Source organism: Eulemur rufifrons, chromosome 29 (assembly GCF_041146395.1).
Source record: "Eulemur rufifrons isolate Redbay chromosome 29, OSU_ERuf_1, whole genome shotgun sequence".
In the NCBI taxonomy this organism is placed as follows: Eukaryota; Metazoa; Chordata; class Mammalia; order Primates; family Lemuridae; genus Eulemur; species Eulemur rufifrons.
Window position 1 is genome coordinate 86,362,045 of NC_091011.1, and position 16,310 is coordinate 86,378,354.

Sequence of the window (16,310 nt, forward strand, 5' to 3'; positions counted from 1 at the left end):
GATTGCTTGTGATTTGCCACACTGCTGTTGTATATATTATTGTCTCATTTAATTTTCACAACCACCATAAGAAGCAGTTATTAGCCATGTTTTATAGATGTGAAACTTAGGTTTAAAGGGGTTAAAACAATGATGAATGTCACATGACTCAAAGCCTGGAAATCTTGGAACTTGGGTTCAAAGCCAGGTCATTTCATTCCAAAGCCCACACATTCCATCATCACCCGTACCTCCTTAAAAGAAGATATCAGAGCACGCTTTTCCATTTCCTTGTGTCTTTTAAGCTATCACCTTCTGAATGTGTGTCTGCCTGGTCTATGTGGTAGGTAACAACAACAAAAAGCTCCTAAAAAACAGAGACAATGTTAACTTTGGGGGCCAGTAGTAGTTTTGGGAAAGTGCTAATGCAAATAATGCTTCAGCCAAGATTAAGTGCCTCTGAGCAACAGGCATATTGGCTAAAATATACTGCTCTGGGTGCCTGGCACTGGGAAGTACTAGAAGAAGACTATTTTTATACACCTGGGCATTGCCTGGGTGACATGTAAACTCTGCTGAATCAGATGCAGATTATTTTTATTATCAGGTAAGAGGACTGTACTCATCAAATAACAACGCAACTGCTTCACACAACCACATGCCTATATACAAACACACAAATGCAACCTCAATCTAAAATTGTCATCACAGAAGAGATGACAAAATTCTCAGAGGTTCAAACTCTAAGAATAAAACAGGACACACATACTTTTGGCTTAATGAAAGTTTAGCATAAAGGCAAGAGAACTGCACAAAGATACCAAAAAAAAAAGTTAGAAAACTCTGGATGGTGAGTACATCTCTGTGACTCTTCTTTCTTTTGCCTTTAGGTGGACATGAACTGTGAGCTATGACAACCCCAAAGGTGGTTGTTATGGAGCAGAGATAAGTACGAGTCCTAGGAAAACTGCAAAGCATTGTGTGAACATTTCTTAAATAGTTTCCCACTGAATGCTGAGATCCGACAAGATGGTAATGGGTATTCTGTGGGGAAAATAATGAGTTCCACAATCCTCCTGTCCCCTCCAAACGCAGCAGGAAATCCTGCATACCTTACATCCTCCTTTGATCTTTATAAGACCTATTTGTATATTAAAGTTATTTGGTGTTTTATAAACTTACGATCACAAGCCCCTTCTCATGAATAACACCCCATATTTTTTGTATATGAGTTTTGTGTTCTCCAGAATATGATTTAGAAAAAAAGTAGACTGTGCACATAGACAATGGACTATTGATCCAGGGTCACCAAGAAGTGACAGAATCCTAAAAATCCCTGAGCCATATCATATCCTACATATCCTATTACCACCTCCATTACCTGAAGCGGGCAGGATCTGTATTTCACTCTCCCTCAATACATGGACAGCACTCGGTACCAAATAATAAAGATTGTCACAATCACCACGGTAGTTGTAATAGCAACCACGGCAAACATTATTTCCTAAGGGCCTGCCACGTGCCAGACACTGTTCTAAGTCCTGGAAACGCCCAACCATCAAGCCAGATACATAAAAGGCAACATTATTTCCACCCACAGGAGCACCCCACTCCCTTCCCCCCTCATATCCACCGACTAGGAAGGCAGTAGCAGATAGTCTGTTAGTGAAAATCCTTTTTATTATATAAACTATTTTTGTTGATGGCTACATTTTCCCCTGAGTCATCTTGATTCATTAGATCCTCAATATCCTAATGGTGAAAAAGGCCTCTGGCAGAGAGCAGCTGGCACCCAAACAACTCAGAAAGCTGGCTGTGCCTCCTGGGCTTTATTGCCACACACGCAGCTCCCTCCGACAGCCTGCACCCAGCTCAGCCAAACTGCCATCTGGGCTGTGGATCATCAATCTGCCATGCCGGACAACTGGCATTTGAGGCTGACAGAACAGGAGCAGCATGCAGGCAGATCTTGGTACATCCTCAGTCTAGTGTTTGTGGCATGGGGTACACACCTGCTAGACCCAAATACACAGATGGGCAGAAAGTCCCTAGCAATGCATGCTGGGCTCTGATTCTCTCATCTTCTCACCCACAACACACAGATGCATGGGAACCAGCATTTGCACATGCTGTTGCCTGATGCTCCAAGTGTCCTGAGATGAAACAGATAAGATGTAACTAGGATCAGGGTCATTTTCATTTTTAAATAGCAGAAAGCTGAAAGTTTCCTTAAAAAAAATGGGGGGGAGGTGGAGAGCTACTGCCCTTGTACTCTTCTTATAAGTTTCTTCCAAGAACCCAAACACATGGCCAGCACCCCTGTGAGCAGGTGCTGTGACAGCCCACTACAGACAATGGTGAGGCTCTGTTCCACCAATAAGAAGGCACAGCTGGTGAGATGTCCTCCAGAATGTGTTACTTTGATTTGTCACACCCAGTTGGTCCCACCCATGACATAGTGAGAATATGGATGTTACACACAGCAGCAAAATGACAGTTGAAGGTGTGAGAGTCTTCGTGTTGGGATTAGACAAAACCATCTCAAATGTAAGGCCTTATTAAAACCAAAGTCCAACCAAACTACTGCTGAGCTCCTTCAATTTAATGACATTGAACTATAAGCAGGTACAGAAGAGAAGGAGGGAGAATACGAACATTTGTCAACTAATTTTATCCTCCCAATGCTAAGAGGTAGATTTAATCTTCATTATCTTACAGAGGAAACTGAGAGTCGGAGAAGCAGGGCAAAGCTTTGATTTTCATCCAGATCTTTTTATCTCTGGATCTGCGTGGCTCCCTTTCTCCAATGCTCCAACTCCCATGTCACATGGCCTCCTTACGCAATTCATTCACTTTCTCAATAAAACTATATTTGTCAAACTGGAAGCAACATCGGAAAGCACCTTAGAATTAAGGTCAGGCATCACAGATGGGGTTAGCCACTTTCTCCAAACATTACCCACAAGGAAAAGATGAAAGCAAAACACATGAACAAAACAATAACAAAAGCAAAGCAGTACCCATTAGCCTATCCACAAAAAGAAGGTGGCATAAGCACATTTAAAAATAGAGAAGATATATCTGGTAACAGCATCCTGATGTCTGACAGCTCCTTTTTCCCTCTTACACAACCTACGCACTCTCGCTCACCTAACCATCTACCTACTCTCTTCCCTGCAGCTCTCAGCTTCTGACACCTACCTGTCTGCTCACTTAGTCATCAACCACATACCTATCAACCTAAATACTCAAGACTGCTTTGGATGTACCTGTGCATGTGTGCCCGTCTATGAGCCTATGTAATTGCAGAGTTATCCGTATGGCTACATAAGGTAACTTGCCTTACAGAATAGCTACCATCTAAGTTTCCTAGTGTTGCACTAACAAAGTACTACAAACTGGGTAGCTTAAAATAACAGAAATGTATTCTCTCACGTCCTGGAGGCCAGAAGATGGAACTCAAGGTGTCAAAAGAGTCAGCAGAACTCTCTCCATGCCCCTCTCCTAGCTTCTGATGATAGGCTGATAAGGAAGACCCTCATCTATTACCTAGTGCATCAACCACCTGAGACCACCACCCCTTGGAAGACCCTCATCAACATAATACTAACCTATTACTTGGCGCATTAACCACCTAAGACCCCACCCCAACCTAATAAAAGTGGGAAAAATCGGGTAGATGGGGCTCAGAATTTGGCGAGACCCCTCTGAGCCTGTTGATGAATAAACCTTGATTCTCCAACTCTCCATGTGCTGCTCAGTTTGTCCCTGGAACCACTCACTATAACACTTGCTGTAACAAGGCAGCAATCCTTGGCACTCCTTGGCTTGTAGCTGCATCACTCCAATCTCTGCTCCATTGTCACATGGCCTTCATCCCTGCATGTGCATCTGTGTGTCCTCTCCTCTTCTTACTAGGATACTTGTCATATTGGATTAGAGCCCACACTACCTTATGACCCCATCCTGATTAATTACATCTGCAACAACCCTATTTCCAAATCAGGATACATTCTGAGGAACTAGGCATCAAAACTTTGGCATATCTTTTTGGAGTACACCAGTCAACGCATAACAGCCACTACATGCCAGATGTGAGGACCAGGCCAGCTCATTTAGTCCTGACACTCTTTCTGAAGTTGATCTGTGCCTCTCTTTCCTGAAAGTACACGGAATCATCTGCAGAGCTGTTTGTTTTTAACATATTCATTCCCAATCCCACTCACTAGAGATTCTCATGCGGGAGATCCAGGATGGGAACCACCACTTTATTCAAAAGTCAAGTGTCGTAAGTGACTATAATACTCATCCAGAAACAAGGAGCACTAAGGTCAGTCTTAGCAACAATATTTTAAATCAGGAAACTGAGGCAAAAAGAGGTAAAGTGACATGTCCCAAGTTCACTTAGTACAGAAATGGAACAGCAGGCCTCCCTACTGCCCACACTGCCCATCTCTGCCTACCCAGGCCCATGTGACCACGGTGGGTGTCTACATCTACACACAGATGTAGGATAGTTTCAAGTGTAAAAGTAAGTGTGCGCGATGGACTCTATGCCTCATTAGTGGAGGAATGAGTTCCTTCAGATACAAATGTTTGGCAGAACATCTTTATAGACGCTCCCATGGAGCATGAGAGTGCACCCACTAAATGGTGAGGTCATCACTCTCTGTTAACTGTCACTCAACACTGTCTGAAGTTTCCTGGAGCTGGGTGCTCAGTCCAGCCCATACACACTGACAGAATAAATGAAAGACGAAATGTACATCAAAATAAATGTCACTAGATGAGAGCGGTTCTAGCTGGAATTTTACCTCGGGTTTTTCCCTCCATAATCCAGCTGGGAAACAGTAATCTTTCTACTCCAATTTCATTACTTTTGCATCCTTTCCTTCTCTCTAGACCAGAAAAAGAAATAGTTACTTATTTGGGAACCGCCACTGACTTGGGAACAAATTTAATCCCATTAAATATCTGCAAACAGGTACTCCCCAACATTAAATGTTGCCACCGGAGAAACATAGAAAAGGAAGATTTTAAACATCAAGTGGTTCAGCCCCAAAGCTTTGGAACAACTCTCCTACAATAGTTCTAGGATCCTTAGAAGTCACTGCCTTGCTTTCAATACCCTCTAATATCAGCCCCCAAATGTCAATTCATGTAGCAGCAGGACAGCCTGGCTTTGTGGGCAGTTTTGGTTTTAAATAAATGCTCCAATGTCCCCAAAAGTTAGGGTGATCATCTTAATTTCCCTAATGCAGTTCTGGTTTACTTCTAAGTTACAGCATCATTATGAACAGCAGCCACTTTCACCCCCAAAATTGTCTTGGTTTATACAATATCTTATATGTTCATACTTCCTAAGCCCACCAACATTTATACCGTGAGCTCCAAGTATTGGTTTAGAAAATATGGGCACACATAGCCTGCCCCAACGGTCCTTATTTCCATTCTTCCTTGACACATGCCCTCTGGTGTGCTCATGCATGTCTCACGATTGCCACCTCCCTCATACACAGCTTGCCCTTGCCTCTGAGATTGCTCATGTTCTTCTCCCTGCCTGAAATGTTTTCCTTCCCCAACCCCACTTATGCAAATCTTACCCACCTTTCAAAGCTGAGCTCAAACTCCATTTCCATGAAGCTGCCTCTGTCTGTGTCAACCCACACTGGCTTCTTCCTTCTCTTAACTTCTACTGGTGACATTTGCTTTGCAAAAATCGGGAAGGAATGAAAGGCATGTATGTCTTTGGTGATGGAGTCACTCCTCCTCCAAGCATTCTGCCTGTACTTTGCTTAGGAGTCTTCAGGTGGTACCTGGCTATGGTGATTTAGTCCCAACGCCAACAGGTAGGCATTCTTCAAAAATGGTTCATTAGAAGAAATGAGAATATAATCTACTTGTGCATGCTTTTTTCCTACAAAACTATTGTTCAATTCTAAGAAAGCTGCAAATAGAACATTAAAACATTTAAACTGGAAGCTCCCCTGGAGATTTCTGCATCTGATCTCTTAGACAAAGTAGGTGTGCATCTCCATCTATACTATCCTTGAAAGACAGCCGATCAAGTTGATAAGGAAAACCCCCATCTATTACTTAGTACAGCAGCCACCTGAGACCCCCACCCCTCACGGAAGACCCGCATCAGCATAACACTAACCTAACACCTGGGACATCAACTAATCTATGCACATCAGCATAACACTAAACCTATTTCCTGGCACATCAACATAACACTAAACCTATTACCTAGTGCAGCAACTACCCTATTACCTGGTACATCAACATAATACTAACCTATTACCTGACACATCAACTAACCTATTACCTGGCAGGCATTAGTCACCTGAGACTCCACCCCTTGGATTCACCCCTACTTAATAAAAGTGGGAAAATTGGGTAGATGGGGCTCAGAATTTGGTGGCGAGACCCCTCTGAGCCTGCCGGCGAATTCTCCAACTCTCCATGTGCTGTTCAGTTTGTCCTCAGGACCACTCGCTGTAACACTTGCTGTAATAAAGTCATCCAAAAACACACAGCCTTTGAGTCCATTTCTCCAGGCACCTTGTCCCCTTACTGGACAGCTCTACAGAGTATTCCAAAAGTCTCCATACAAAGGAAAAATTCTGTAAAATTGTGTAATGAATATTTTTGTAAATAAAGGTACATTTAGTTACAATTTCCCATTTTCCCTATGTATGGCGACTTTTGGGATACCTTGTAGTTTTTAAAGTTCTTTCTTATTATACTGTATTTCTCAAAGTTAGGTTTGTAAACCATCTGCACCAGAATTATTTCAGGTGCTTAATAAAATCACAGATTCCCAAGTCCAACTCCAGGCATATTGAATCAGCATTTGGACCAAAGAGGGAAAAAGTAATTTCCATCATTGACAAGTTTCTCAGGTGATGTTTATGTATCAGTGGATTATAGATCTATAACTTAACTCTCTAGATACAGAGTCAATGGGTTCTATATAACTTAATTCTACCTTCCTAACAACAGATAGCAAGTCACTTCTCTTTCCTTCATGGCACCTCTTCAAATACTGGACGACATTTCTCTACCTTTCCTCTTTAATACTAAGGTGTAACCCATGTTATTTAACTTTTCTTTATGACTAAGTTCCATCTCCTGAGCCAACTTGGGTGCTCTCCTCTGGCTCCTTTGCAGCTTGCCAGTGTCTCTCCCAGAATGCAATGCCCAAAGATGACACACGCCTCACAATGTGGGAGAGAAAACCAGGAGTGTTTTTAATGCTTTTACTACGTACTGCCAATTTTGTGAAGTACATCAATTTACACTCCTGCCAGATGTTAATGAGATCCACTTCAGCCCAAACCAACCAGCAGTATTATCATTTTATAAATCTTTGCTAATTTAATAGGCACATGATGCTGACTCCTCAGAGCTATTTTAATTTGGCTGTCTTTGTTTATATTTTTCCATACATATTGGCAAATTTTTGTGAATTTTCTGTTCTTGTTCTTTCTGGGGGTTTTCCCCTTTAATTAATTAAGTCAGTTGCTGTGCCAAGTAAGCCCTTTCCATGTATTGTCACATCAAATCCTCAAAATAGCATTTCCCCCACTTTATTGGTGAAGACACTGAGCTTAGTTTATCAGCTTCCTTACTGATTTTTTCCTTCATTTAATCAGCATTTTTTGGGAAGCAAGTTCTTCATCTTCCACACCCTTCATAACACGAGTTAATAGGGCCAAGCACCTGGGATAAAATTATGAGGTAGGTTCAGAAGGACACTGGGAATTTACTCAATTCTGTTTCCTCCTACTCCTACCTAAAATTTCCTTTATTCACTTGTTTTTCATGGCCTACAGGTAATAGTGACCATGTAATAATCATTTAGAGGATAGCAATGCTATTTACTGGTACAAGGTTTAAGGAGGATGTATCTGTTCATATATTTTTCAAGAGAGGTAACATGTAGCTGTGCCAAAAAAAAGTAACAGAAAAGAATCAAAAAGAGCAATTTGGAGATAAGGCATAACTCTGTAACAAATCATAGTCTACCAGTTGGCAGCAGAATCAGTAGAAATTGTTCAAAAATATGTACACAAGTAAGATTAGCTTTCATTTTTTTTCATTTTATATTATCTGATATCCCAAGACCAGTGTTTATGTAATTAACTAAGACTCTAATGCTAATTCATTATTTATAGCATTTTAGTCCAAACAGCTGAGCTTCTCATGGATTTGGTTAATTTAATCAAATTCTATGCAATTATACTTGAATTAAAAATACATATGCATAAAGCTGAAATCCTGATATTTAAATCAATTGCATTTACAACAAGATTAGAAGAAATGCAAAGGAGTAATTAATTACAAGACTGAGTTAAAGACAAAATTAAAAATAATTCTTTTTCCACCTAGAAGGTAGCCAGGGCCCAAAAGTCATGACTTCTCAATGTCACACAATAAACGGTAACATTGAGATTCAACTCCAAGTTTCCTGACATCAAATCCAGAGCCTGCTCATCTAGGCTTTTCCCCAGCATTTATTCTCAACATTTATACTCAAATAAACCCTGGTTTCCCCAAAACTCTCAAAGTTTTTCCAAACAAAACCTATAAAACGAGTGGTCAAAACAGCTAAAGCGATATAAAAGGTCTTGGTTCCAAGACTTGGAGGTTTCAGGCAGCCTGATAAAAGTCCATGGAGGATATATGTGTTTTTCTATAAGGTTTGATGGAAATGCAATTTCTTCCTTATTATTTATTAACAGAAACATACTCATTTGCGTGTCAAGGTCCTATATTTTGCTCCAAACATTTCTTTCACATAAAAAACAAACATAACAAAAAAGAAAAAAAAAGAAAAAAAAGTATTATGTAAATTTGACGGCTATTTCCCCAAATAAGAATTACTATTCTATTTACCATTACTCTCTTTGTGGACCAATAATTTTAAACTACACAAAAACGTTATGTTCATTTTTGCAACACTAACGTTCTAGTACCTCCACAAGGCACTGCCTGGCAACTATGCTTTGCCCACAGAACACAAAGAATTACAAACTTTAAAGAGATTGTTCTCAATAGGGACAAAAAAGCAGATTTTAAAAAGCAAAGGATACTCCAACAATTGACCTGTTGATTGTTTATATCATTTCTAGAATTGTACCCTCCAGCATTTAGTCTGGATTATTTGCTAGCGCACACCCTCCCCCCCACTCCCCCTACAGGTGTTTCCACCCTGTTTCCATCTTCGCCCCCCCAGCAACGCCACTTCAGCCACTCCCCTACAAACAGATCACCCCCTCCCCAGAGCCCCTTCCTCCACACACAGGCCTCTGCCCCAGCTGGGCATCCCCTCCATAAGCAGACACGCCATCATGCACATTTACCCTCTCCTGGGCCTACCCTGGGCATCATGATAAAGTAGCTCATTACACCAAGGTCTGGCCTGCATAATCAAATGCCAAAACCATTAATATGGACAACCTGAAAGCCATGTTAACGTGAGAAACTCTCTCTGTAAACCATAAAACATCCAAGAAATTTCCCACCTCACAAAGGCAGGCTCCTTCAAACCTCTCCTTGCAAATTCAGGCACAGTGACCCCCTCTGCCTTCAGACTCAGAGGCCTTCCCCCAGAAAGATGGAACCGGAGCCTGACGGGCACACTCACTGCAAATCTGACTTGGCAGTTCTCCTCTCCCAGGTAGCAGAGGTCTCCTGAGACGTTGGTCTCCAGCCACAGGTGTTCTCCGTTCACAGCATTCTCCTGCAAGGAAAAGACACACCTGACTTCAGTTTTCTTTTCAGAGATAAAGAGAGATTTCAAATTTAGATTTGGGATACAATAAAGTTAGAGAATGCAAGGAGTTTAAACATTCCTCATTTTACCCCTCAAGGTACTTCTGGAGTTGATTCTACCAAAATTCTAGAAATGGAAAAAGATATTCAGAAAAACTTTGTTTGAGCTATAACTAAAAGAGACATTAGGTCTATAGGTGCTTTATACATGAATGTGGTCATTTCTGAAGCATATATTCAACAAACAAGAAAAAACATCCCTAAATATTTTGATGTAAAGCCTCATTCATCTAGGCCCAACACTGCAAATTCCATGACAATTAAGACCAAATGCTATTAAAATTTGCCTTTATTTAGTGAATTAGCTAAGGAGGATGGTAGCATTAAAGTACTTTGAGTAAAGACTGTTCAAAACACATTTATATCTGTAATGGGTAAATTATACTTCTAAGGGCAGAGGTTTCTTAAAACTTAGTTCAAGTCTCTGTGTACTCAAAGCATAACAAATTTCTCCTAATTCATACACCTCACTAATTCAGTAAGGCCTTCACCCAATTAATTCTTAATTTTTCAAACTAAATAATTTTACTGCTTCTAAAAATACATACTTCTGATGGCGAACAGGGCTGCTAGGATATATGAGATGATGAGCAACAATCCTATTGTTCAGAAATGGGCAGTGTTTTGCTCCAGGAAGGAGGGAAAACACTTGCTTTTTAATATTAATAGTATGATGAATAGGATTCCATATTCCTTCTTATGGTACACTATCTTGGAAATGATGAATTTATATAATAATTGTATATTTTGCTCATTTGCTTTAAAAGGGCTCTGAGCTGTTAGGGAAATCATTGTATTGGATTAACATAGAGGAACAAGACTGAGTCTACAGGTCTTACAGAAAAATGGCTTGTTTTTATCTTATTCATCCAAAACACATGGGCATGTAATTATTTTTCTGTGGGGGATGTAACAGACTTAACTGTATCTTCTCAAAATTCATATGTTGAAGCCCTAACCCTCGGTGTGATGGTATTTGGAGATGAGGCCTTTGGGAGGTAATTAGTTCACAAAAGTGGAGTCTTCATAATGGGATTAGTGTCCTTATAAGAAGAAACATAGGAGATATCCCTACCCATCCCCCCTCCCTTCCCCTTCCCCTCCCCCCTCTCTCCCACCTCCTCTCCCCTCTCCCCTACATGCATGCACTGAGGAAAAGCCATGTGAGCACACAGGAAGAAAGCATCTATTTGCAAGTGAGGAAGAGGACCCTAATTGGGAATGGAATCTGCTGGCACCTTGACCTTGGACTTCCCAACCTCCGAACTGTGAGAAATAAAGTCTGCTATTTAAGCCACCGAGTCTATGATATTTTGTTATAGCAGCCTGAGCAGACTAATATAGGTGATGACTTCAATAAGAAGTTTTATAGAATAACCAAGCAATTTAGAAATCCATTTTATACATGAACCACCTTTATTATAATCTACTCCAGAAGTCCCCACACAACAGCCCTCTGAACCCCAAAGCTCAGTAGAGAGAAGCAAAAATATATACCAAATTACTTTTGCTGGAAAAAATACCAAGTGTCACCCATATTTTAAAATAAATGTATGTCTTCAGATTCAAATAGAACACATTTTCCCTTCGGGGCCTATAGACTCAAATAATTTTCAGGCAAGAATGACCAAAGTTGTATTGTGACATGGGATCTAGGTGCTTCAAGATCCAAGAAATGTAGGGCCAAGTCCTGGAATGGCAGAAGTGAAGCATGAAGGGACAGGAGAGAGTGACTAGGTATGTAGGTGTCAAGGGCTCAGGGGCAATGCCCACTGAGATCCTGAGGTGGGGATGTGCCACACACATCTCCAACAGCCTCAGAACCGTTCCTGGGAAGGAAAGCAACACTCATGATGATCATTGCCTTCTACATTAAAGGGTGGCCACCTTTTCACCAAAACTTACTCTTCTCTACTGGTCATTTTTCCCTGTAGCAAGTCCATTCATGGAGGTCAGTGGGAAAATGTCCCATGGTCAATCTTGTGGGAGAAAAATAGAGGAAAGAGAGCATCTGTGGGTTCTGGCCCTAAAAGTTTTCAGATAGTGATGGATGATAATCATATTAAAAATAAAATAGAAAGGCACTTTTTGCAACATATCCTGAAGAAATCAATCCACACAATCTAAAATATTCTACTACTGGGAAATTTTCATCCAACTTTAACCTATAACCATTTATACAAAATAATCCCTTTCATTTTATTATTCTTTAATTCATTCAACACACATTTATCCCATACCACTGGTGCCAGGCACTGGGATACTGTAGTAATCTATGGAATAAAATCTACCAGGAGAAGATGGAAACTAAACACATGATAACAGCAGCAAATACCAGAGAAACCTAACCACAGCAAAAATCCCTCTGACTACTTTAGAAAGTAAAGTATAAAATGTTGCAGTGGGTAAAAGATCAAAAACCACTGATAAACCATTGAGCCCTCAACTCCATAAAGTAATCTCTAAGTACACAGAATGCCCTGCCTGATAGGAGTGTTTTTGTTTACTTGGGGGCCTTGGTATCAGCTTGACCTCCAGAGGGGCTAGAGGATAAGGTCAACCACATGGGCAGCCAACCATGTCTACATGACCAACCCCCAATTAAAACTCTGAATGTCAGTGTTCAGATGAGCTTTTCTGCGTGGCAGTACGCCACGTGTATTTTAGCACATGGTTGCTGGGAGAAGTCAGCTAGCTATCCATGGGGATATCTAGCTAACCACTGGGACAAGTCTGTAATAGACCATATATGAGAGTAGAACAGCTTTCAGTGAGCTCTATGACCACTTCTAATGAATTATGGAACTTTAGTGTAGTCTTGGGGGTTCCCAAACTTATAATTGCTATCATAAGTGAGGGTAATCTCAGGGACTCTCTAATTCTGCATAAAAGTGTCTAGCCTGGGTGGCATTAGCACAAGAATGGAGTAGACAAATGGACTATTTTGGTTTGCTCCCTACATTTGTCATGAAGCCTTCTCTAGCTCCATGTTAATAAACATGAACTATGCAATGTTGTGTAAAAAGAAGTTAATAATTTTTATTACAGTTTTTATTATTCTTGTTGCTGTCACTCTCTAGTTTTCCTTCTTCCCCCTAAATGTTGGCATTATGCAAGCTTCCCTCCTTGGTCTTTGTGGCCAAAACTGCTAGCCGTTCACCAAAATAATTTTTCTCTTCTTCCTGGACACACAGCTAGGCCTTATTTCCCAGCCTCCCTTCCAGTGAGTGTGTGGCCATGTGACCGGGTTCTGGCCAATGGAACACAAGTAGAAGTTCCAGGCTTGGTCCATTAAATCCCCTTATGTTCATTTTCCTCCATGCTCTTATACCTTAGTGGATGATTGGGATGTCGGCCTTTGGGATGATTCTGGAAGCTCCTGGTGAGATGTCAGAGTAACCATCAGTATGGGTCACTGAATAACTATGTGGAAAAGACCCTGACTCCCCACCCAACCCCCTGGAATAATCCTGGTCTATTACATGGGTGAGAAACAACTCCCACATTTGAGTCTTTTATTTACTGCTCCCTTGTTTACCCCAATAAGTGCAGGTCTCTTCCCTCTGTACTTATTTTTGTCTGGGTTTCCTTTAATTATCTGCCTCAACCCCCAAGTCACTCACTATCCACTGGACAACATGCATAATCTCTGAATCCTAATTTCTTCTGCTCTAAGGTGTAATTCTAACACCCTCTCTGACTTATTTTACATTGGTATAAACATAATTCCCCTAAAATACAGCCATGATTTTGCCTCTCCTTTGCTCAGAATACTTAAATAATTCCCTCTTATTTATAAAATAAAATCCAAATTCAACCTGGCTTACTAGACCTTCCATTAACAGTACTAATCAGTCTATCCTCTACCTCCCTTATTTACCTTCTTGTCACTCTTCTTTAATTTTACCCCACATTTCCCTTTTTTGGTGCCATGTTTTTGTTCATTCCACAGTCCCCACCTGGGAACATCTTTCTCTCTCCTTCTCTACACAAGGATCTTGAAATACAATCTCAAATAGTACACAACTCAAAGAGTACCCATCTGTGCACAACAGAAAAAATAACTCTCCCATTTCTAAATGTAGACATTTCTTCTATACTTGTGAGTGCTGAGACAAGTCTCTATAGATATACATACATTTTACACAGATAGATTTACATCTATCCATTTGCCTAAGAGTAGAGGTTCACCTAGATAGACATAAATATATAGATGGGATTAATTGTTCAAGTGCTACTGAAATCCCAATAATAGATATAGGTAAAAAGATAAAGGTGAGAGGAGTGTTTGAAACTGAATAATATTTAGAGATAATGGGTGCACTCACTCCAGAAGCCAATAATCTACACAAAATTAAGACACTTCCTTGTAAAAATGTTTAAAACAATAAGAATTATAAATGAATTAAGCAAATGTTCTTAAAAAATCAAAAAGGAAAAAAAAAAAAACATGGATTGCCTGCCCCTGAAAATCTTCAAAATAATGATAGGTAACAAATTGTCTTGGATGGTTTAAATTTATGCTGTACAATAGGTGTATGGCCATTGAGGAAGGTGGTTAGCACAAATTGAGATGTGCTGTCAGAGTAAGATTTGTGGAAGATTTTGAAGACTTACCAAGAAAAAAGAATGTAAAACATATCACTAATTATTTTTATATTGATTACAGGTAGAAATGATAATATTTTGAATTTAGTTTCTTAAACAAAACAGGACATTAAAATTAATTTTACCTATTTCTTTTCAGTTTTTAAAATGTGGCTACTAGAAAATTTACAATTAATTTGACAGCTCACATCTATTTCCACTGGACAGTGTTAGTTTAGATAATCACTTGCATAGAGGCAGAAGATTAGACCTAGACACCTCTCACAAACCCGTGACGTTATGGGATTCTAACATTGTGTCCAGCAGCCAGTGTGATTTAATTTAAAATTCTCCCAATTTGGGAAAATAAAGGAACATTGAGGATCTGTGAAATTGAGGTAGATCTGTCCCACGATTTACACGGTGGGCTAGGGGCAGGACCTTCACTGATTTATAGTGGGCAGTTCCTTATACTCTCTGTTCAGCAATCTGCTATCTTGATTAACCTGACTTCAGTCTTTTGAAGCGGGGATGGGAGTCAGGAAAGATGTAAGGTGGGAGAGGCTGGTGTGATGACAATGAAACCTGAAGAAGAGTGAGGGCCTGAAGCCTGGAAAGGAGGCACAGGTCTCCTAAGACTCGCCTAGGAAACAGGACGGAAATGAGAACACGCGCACACATACACACACATCCCTGCCTCCTTCTGGCTTTTCATTCAAGGTTTCTAAAGATAAGATGACCTAGTTTCATAACCCAGTTTAAATCAATCCTGCATGAAGACTCTGGTTCCCTAATCTTGTCCCTGAACCAAACTGTGAGGCAGTGTACCAACTGTGTTATGTCTCTATCTGCCTAGAGAAAGTGCTGCTCTTCTTAGCGTCTCAACTAAAGGAAAGGAAAGGTGGTCTGGATGGAGGATCTGGCTTTGTTCCTGTGGAAGCTGTTTGCCATAGCTCTCGGGAATGGAGGAAGTTTTCCAAGGAGGGAAGAAAAGCGAATTAAAACAAGGATGCTGACTTTAAAACCAACATGCCCTTTAAGAAAGATCTTAGTGACTTTTCCACCACTGTTCTGGGGATTGTTTTAGGCAGTGTAATGGCAAAAACAAATTATAAAACTGAGGACAGAGGGGAGATGCACCTCTTGTGCTTTCTGCTACAATACTACAAGCAGGGAAGTATTCTCTAAGTCCACATGAAGTCTCCATTGCAGGGGAGGCATGTGACATTTAAGAGGAGACACACATTATATGTGGCACAGACACATTTCTAGAGGGGCTAACACACCCTAAACTGGAAACTTGGAATCCAGCCCAGAAGATAAGAATATTTATTTTTCTTTTTGAGAATTCCTTCCTTCCTTTCTAGTAATTTAGCTTGTTTCCCACCAAACTAGTTTGGCTGACATGCATGCGACGGTGTCAGAGGGGGCAGGCCCTGCAGGCTGTCACCATGAAGATGAAGGGAGGATGCCAGTGGGAGACTGCAAGGATCAAACAACTACATGTGCTTTAAGATCTACCACAATATATTGTGTTAGGAAGGAAATTTAAAAAGGGTTACTTGGGATTCAAATTGCTATTAATGCTTGGAAAATCAGTTAATGCACACGCACAGTGATTTCCTGAAAGCCACAGGACACATCTGTAGTCAGCACCATGACAGCACCGTTTAATGAAAGGCATGGCAGTCACATCTCATACCACATCAAAATGTAGTAACATTTCTGTACTAAACAGTAATACCTCAAGATTGTTCTGGTAGCAGTTTTTAATGGATTGAAGTCTACAATTTAGCAAATGTCTTAAAATTACTTCTACTTTTGAAATAAACTTTACCAACTGGCTAAAATAATTAATGTTGACAGTTAGTCTGAATTTGCATGTAAAAGTGGGCCACCACAGA

General features: G+C 40.5%; 1 protein-coding gene across 2 annotated transcripts in view; it reads right to left on the minus strand.

The window, feature by feature from the left end:
* DGKI (diacylglycerol kinase iota) overlaps positions 1 to 16,310 on the minus strand; it is a 405,374-nt gene that overhangs the window by 248,172 nt on the left and 140,892 nt on the right. For both annotated transcript variants that reach the window (XM_069461741.1, XM_069461740.1), the window contains exon 3: positions 9,632 to 9,727. In XM_069461741.1, the coding sequence (XP_069317842.1) occupies positions 9,632 to 9,727 (96 nt within the window). The remainder of the gene's footprint in view (positions 1 to 9,631; positions 9,728 to 16,310) is intronic.